Source organism: Neolamprologus brichardi, chromosome 2 (assembly GCF_056152115.1).
Source record: "Neolamprologus brichardi isolate AB-2024 chromosome 2, ASM5615211v1, whole genome shotgun sequence".
NCBI lineage: Eukaryota > Metazoa > Chordata > Actinopteri > Cichliformes > Cichlidae > Neolamprologus > Neolamprologus brichardi.
The window spans coordinates 1,587,913-1,594,430 of NC_142105.1; the positions used below are offsets into that span (position 1 = coordinate 1,587,913).

Here is a 6,518-nt window from a genome sequence, read left to right on the forward strand (position 1 = left end):
AATATCATCACGAGATTATCTCAACTGCATGTAATGTAGTTCTGTAGCACAGCGGTCCCCAACCCCCGGTCCTCGGACCGGTACCGGAAAAAAGCCAACTTCCTCTGATTCTGGCAGATAACCTTTTGAAATTTTGACTTCAAGAGGGGACTTAGAGACATGTCAAAGAATATCATCACGAGATTATCTCAACTGCATGTAATGTAGTTCTGTAGCACATAAAGGAAGAAAAGGGGACGACCTTTGTTAGAGTAGATCGTTACACTGTTACAAGAACAATGAACAACAGTTTGGCTTCTCTCTGTTAGCAGTATGTTGCCTTTACATTAAACTTACTTCAGAATATAAGATCACAGATACATGTTGTATACAGTCGTGATGTGTACCAATCTATTCTATAAATGTGGGTCCAAAACCAAACCTAAAGGGTCATGTAGAGCGGTTCTACTTCATTGAATGACTGATTCCACTGTTTGTTCTGCAGACAAAGTGTTGACTAGGTGACACAAAGTAAATGCGTGTGCCTGCCTGACATGAAGCCAGTTTGGTCTGATGGATAATTTCAGTCTATTAACCAGTTTTTCTTTTGGCAGTAACAAAGTAGGACAGCAGCTAAACATTTCATAGAATCCAGTGTTGAAGCCATCTGGTTACTGGCTTTATTATCTAAGTGGGAAGATATTATGGTCTGTATTTCTTTCAGCTCAGTGTGAGCATGTACATTAAGCTGAATCATCAGATATTGTGGGGAGCACTAAATAGCTCAACGAATGCATCCCAAAGTTTACCTGGTTCACTTTGCAAATGGAAAACTTTTGCATAAAAAGAATCAAAATCTCTGTTGGTTTTATCCAGGATTGTCAGAAAACTGCAGTTTTGTCACTTTATCCTTTGTGTAACCTTAAATGCTCATGAATGCTTTAATTAACAGTGTAGCGAACCCCCCCGAATGAAGGATGACACTTTACTGATGACGTTTTGAAGGTTTAATGGCAGTAAACCATCAATCTCACCGTAAGAGCTGGGGATGTATACATAGAAACAGCGTGTAAGCAAAAATAATCCACACTCTTACAATCGTAAACCTTATAACATGAAGTTCGTTTCAACGTAACATTTAACAAATGTAGCGACTGTCACAAAAACATCTAAACGTGTCCTCATTTATATCATAACCATACTTTGTGCTGCTAATGACAAAAGAAATATCCATAGGCTCCGTTAAGCCATCACATTTCAAAACTCCCGCGACTGCCGCTGAAAACTGCGCCAAACCGTTTTACAGGAAATCGTCCCATCAAAATAAAAGCTTCTACACACGAACAGGAAGTTGGTAGTAGAAAACAGCAATGAGTGCCAAAATAAGGTGCAAGGAAAGGCATTCAGGGTTATTTACAAACAGGCTAATAGTCAGCAGAGTTTAGCCCCAAACTCAGTGCTTCTGTGCACGTCTGCAGGAAAATGCACAGTTAATGTTTGTGTTTAGGACTCAAAAGCAGACACCTGAGGGCAGCAGGTGAACTTATAGTGGGATATATATATATATATATATATATATATATATATATATATATATATATATATATATATATATATATAGGAGGAAAAACAGGGATAAACAAAAGACAAAGACTGCAACTATAAATGCACAGAAGGTTTGGGATTGGGAAAGAGAGGAAACACCTCGGGAACACAGCTGAAACTGATAAGAGACAACGAAACTGAATACTACTGAAATAAACCTGAATACTTATCAAAGGGGATTACCTAAATAAAACAGGGAGACAAACATCAGTGACAGAAACGTGACACAACAGGACGAACACGAGGGAAATGATCATATAAAACCAGGCAGAAAGAGTAGAATAGAGAACCATTTCATGGTCTCAGAGTGGAATCAATAGAGATCGGATCAATCAATCAGAAAGACCGAAGAGAACAGAAGAATGATAGGGACGTCAAATATGATCACATTTATCAGCGTTACCTTTCACTGAATATCTAATCTTCTCCAATTTTAGACGTGGTGTCACTGAGTGCTGGAGGGAGCTTAGTAGACTTCTGCTGAAGGAGAAGACGACGTCTTGCCAGTAAGGAAATAAACGCCAAAATGTTTCATTGGTTAGAGGTAAACCAGTTGTAGTCAACTGGGAGCCAAAATATGGCACCATGGGGGAAGGTCACTGAAAGGATCTTTGACGTGGTATCGAAATAATTCTGCCAAAAGCGAGCGAGTAGTGAGCAAGAGAAGAACGTGTCAAGTTGCCCGATGGAGCGTGGCTTTGTCGCAGTGATGACGCTGGATAGATTTAGAGAAATGGACTCTGAGGCTGCCGTGATGCAAGGACTCCTTATACACTGTGAGCAGTACTGGGAACAGTTTATCCTGACACTTTTCTAGGGAAACAGGACCAGGACACTTATTACTTTGCATGCTTCTCATGGCGTCAGGTTTTTTAGCAGCATCCGAGTTTCTCACGGGGAAATTGAGACGGCCTAGAAATAAACTCATGTCAGTGGAGATTCAGATTTATATAAACAGCATTAAATGAGTGAAAAACTTCCTAGTGGTGCTAGTGTTACACACTGAAGGAAGGTTCATCCAGGTGCACATGAAATAACAGTTCAGTGTTACTGACGCTCCATTACAATAACTGGCCTGCGTTACTTTTGTGAGGGATTATTTTGCCAGTCTCCCGTTCTGCCTGTTGGTCGCGTTCTCATCAGTTTCCTCTGAGCCTTGGTCTTTTTTCCTTTTGTTAATTTTTGCTTCCTCATGTTTGGTCAGAAACAATAATTCAGTAACACATTTGATGATTAAATGGTGATTAAATGGCTTTATTCCACTCAAAATGTGAAAGTCAGGTGTAGTTCCCTGTACTCCAGCTGAGACCAACCTGAACCCCGTTCAGAGTCTGACAGAGTAATTCAAGGTGGATGTTTCTCACCCAGCATTGACAGCTGAGGTAAACAGTTCTGGGCTGGACCCGGTCCCAACCGTAGCAGACACCCGCCGGCTGTAAGGAAGAGGACTCCCTTACTTTATCACTTTAACCATGGATTTGCACATAAGAAGTTTAATTATTTATTGAATATTTATTGGGAATTTTAAAACCAGTTGGTAGCCTTGTTTCAGATCCTGCACAGCTGCTCCTCATCGAGGAAGGTGTTGGTGTCTGTGAAAAGGAAAAGGACGGTGACTGAGAGAAAATAAGCTTTACCAGTAAGAAGTGATGCAAACGTGTGTGAAAAATGTCGAATTAAAGGTGATGCAAAGAAGTAACTGTAAGATGTGATGACTCACCTTTCTTTCCTGTGTTGTCTCCAAGTCCAGACACCGTTTTACGGAGCTCCGCAGGGGACATGGGAGAAAAAAAAATTAAGACGGACTTTTGCGAGATCTCGCAAAACTAACTCGGGATCTCGCAAAACTAACTCGGGATCTCGCAAAACTAACTCGGGATCTCGCAAAACTAACTCGGGATCTCGCAAAACTAACTCGGGATCTCGCAAAACTAACTCGGGATCTCGCAAAACTAACTCGGGATCTCGCAAAACTAACTCGGGATCTCGCAAAACTAACTCGGGATCTCGCAAAACTAACTCGGGATCTCGCAAAACTAACTCGGGATCTCGCAAAAGTTGAATTCCAACAACGGCGGCAGCTACTTAGTTGTAATATTACTGTTTCTGGGTCACAAAATACACTTTTAAGATATTTTGAAGCGTGAATGTAGTTGTGTAAACGTCAGATACCTGCTCGGTTTACAAGACATCACATATTTGCAAAAGTGCTCCGACGTTTTTGGAGATCTGACACCCACCATCTCGAAGCTAACGGGAGGTCGAGACCTACTACAGCCGGGAGGAACACCGCTTTCCCGGCACATCGTGCCTCGACCTCCTGGTCGGCTTTGAGCTGGCGGCCTCCGAAGAATGCGGCTAAAACTTTTGAGAGATCTCGCAAAAGTCTGTCTTAATTTTTTTTTCTCCCATGTCCCCTGCGGGGCTCCGTACCATTTAAAGGTTCTGGGAGAGACCATGGGTTAAGTGTGGGCAATCTTTGTGCTTGGATGTTTGGGTTTTTATAATATTGGGTTTGGTATAAGATTAAAGTGTCAAATATCTATTAATATGAAAGTGTGAAATATATTTATTTATTTATTCAAATGGATATATTGTATAATGTGGTGGAAGAATTTACCCGTGAGTGGAATAATGGTTTAGTCTGTGACAGCTGAAAGTACTTAAGGCTGCCGGCTGTCAGTAGATGAACTGTTTGTAAGGAGAGCTGTATGCAAATGAATACTTGTTCCACTGCACTTGGTCCATCTCACTGTGATTCCAGCCGCTACGGGCCGCCCTGTTACACCAACCATGGTCATCGTGCCGTCTAAATGTCATGTTTTTGATGTCTTGGCTCCATGTTTGTCCTGTCCTACCCACCAGGATCATTCACGTGATGGGGGGGTCAGCACATTGCAGTCAACCAAGTTCTGTTTTCTATTGGTGGAAGTTTTGTACACTGTAACTTTAAGCCACTTAACACTGGTATATGTGTAACTAAGAGTAACTATTTGTCTAAACACAACAGAAGCAAAGGGCCAAAAGTCCATTTTAAATGGTGTTTTTTGGCACTTTGCTTCTGGCCATTTGTTCCCGTTTGTTTAAAATCTTTGTGGAAGACAAGTTTTTCAGGCTTAAGATGATATTTTTGCACCAACATGGTCAAAGAGCTGAAACAAACAAGCAAACAAACCAAAAAAACTGGCATGTCCCGACACTGTGTGCTCCCTGTCCTTTACACAAACACAAAGCAGTTTGACTACACGTGAAACGGTTTTACGTTCGCCTTCATCCAAACCTTAAATGTTCTTACACAGCTTTGTCTCCTCCAGCTGAGCACTCAAAGCACTTTATACAACTCTGCATGTTTTAATATAAATATAATCCAGGTAATGTGGAATAACACTTTGATGTTATCGTTACTATTCTCCAGTACGTGAACATTTTAGCAGCAGCTTAGCCCTCAAACGTGCACACATGTTTAGGTTTAGTTACTAGTTTGCACCTGAACATGTAAGCATTAGTAAAACTTTTGAGATCGCTTCCCTTACCATCAACGGGCTTCTACTGAAGATCATGTTATATGTTCACGTTAAATTAAAACAGCATCATGTCATATTTCTGACTCTAAGTAAACTAAGTTTATCGATCATATTGTGAAATTTAGGCTGTTTGAGAGTAAAAAGAATTGCTCAGGAAATCACTTTGGTCCCATAGAGATGAATGTAAAACAACAAACGTGTAATGCTAGTTTGCAACAGATGCTGTTTACAGACATTTTGAAACCAGGTGCTCTATAACCCGGCGGGTCGGTGTTCCCTTTAATATGATTCTATTTTAACTATACAATTGGAAATGCTATAATGTTAATAAACCCCCAAAATTCAATCACAAATACTTATTTTGTCAAATCTTTCAGGAAGTAAATTTGCATATTGGCGTCTGCAGAGCCTCAGACCTCGTTACTGAAGCGCTCGTCTCGACAGAGAACAGAGCGAAACACCTCCTGAGGTGGTGTTAGAATATCCTGTTTCTGAACGTTTCATCTACAACGAACGAGAAAGAAGCTCGCCACAGAGCGCTGGCTGTGTCGAATAACAAAGACGGTCATACTGCCTTTCATGCTCGTTCGAATTGTGCAGATTCTCAGTTCATACGTGATGTTCATGCTGTGTTTGAAATCCTTGTGTGTCGTCTCTCAGCCGCTAAGATGATGGTTTACCTGGAGCCTTCCTCTGATAAGATGGCGTGTGAGATAGCCACAGCGCTGGACGAGTCGCTGGCTGGACGAAGCATTCAGGTTTGTGATGCTGTCCACAGTGACGTCACACAGCAGCTTTGTGTGACAGTAGTTGACTTTGTGTGTGTTGTGCTGCAGATCTGCACCGAGGTCCTGGAGGCTTTGCGTGGCGGCCAGCTAGGTGAGGGTCAGCAGAAGGCAGCGGAGGCCTATCGAGCCGCCTGCCATCAGATCTACCCCTACAGCCTGGCCTTCATGCCGCCTGGTTACCAAGACAACAGCACCATAATCAGCTCCAATGGCGACCTGTCGGCAGGAGAGCACGATGACATTGCGAATGAAATGTGAGACGTGATGAGGAGGAGAAGCGAGCATGTTGCCACACGCCGTAGCCCCTCCCAACACAAAACAAACTGACATTGCACTGAACTGGACTGAGTGCCACAGGAGGCGCTGAGAACTTTTTTTAAACAGCGTCCTGTTGTTGAGTACATTTAAAAAGAGAAACATGAATACGTTTCGGGAGGCTTGAAAGGATTGTGTGGACCTTCGTGGGTACATGGCTTCTGTAAACACAGCTTTTTATAACTCCTGTGTTTTCATGCCATCTTCTTCTTGTTGGTGCATCTGCTTCTCAGATTTTTAAAAGTAATTTATATATTACAAACTGATGGATTAATAAAACAATGTTTGCAAAACTAACCAGTACTCG

The 6,518-nt window shown here is 41.9% G+C and overlaps 1 protein-coding gene across 2 annotated transcripts in view; it reads left to right on the forward strand.

Moving 5' to 3' along the window:
• The window catches only part of naa15a (N-alpha-acetyltransferase 15, NatA auxiliary subunit a), a 25,501-nt gene extending 18,983 nt beyond the window's left edge, over nt 1–6,518 (forward strand). Inside the window, exons 19-20 of one of the 2 annotated variants that reach the window (XM_087845830.1) lie at nt 2,022–2,090; nt 5,769–5,856. In XM_087845830.1, coding sequence (XP_087701956.1) covers nt 2,022–2,068 — 47 coding nt within the window. In that variant the 3' untranslated portion in view covers nt 2,069–2,090; nt 5,769–5,856. Of the gene's footprint in view, nt 1–2,021; nt 2,091–5,768; nt 5,867–5,944 lie in introns of those variants that run through there. The other variant, XM_087845820.1, reaches the window with a different exon arrangement.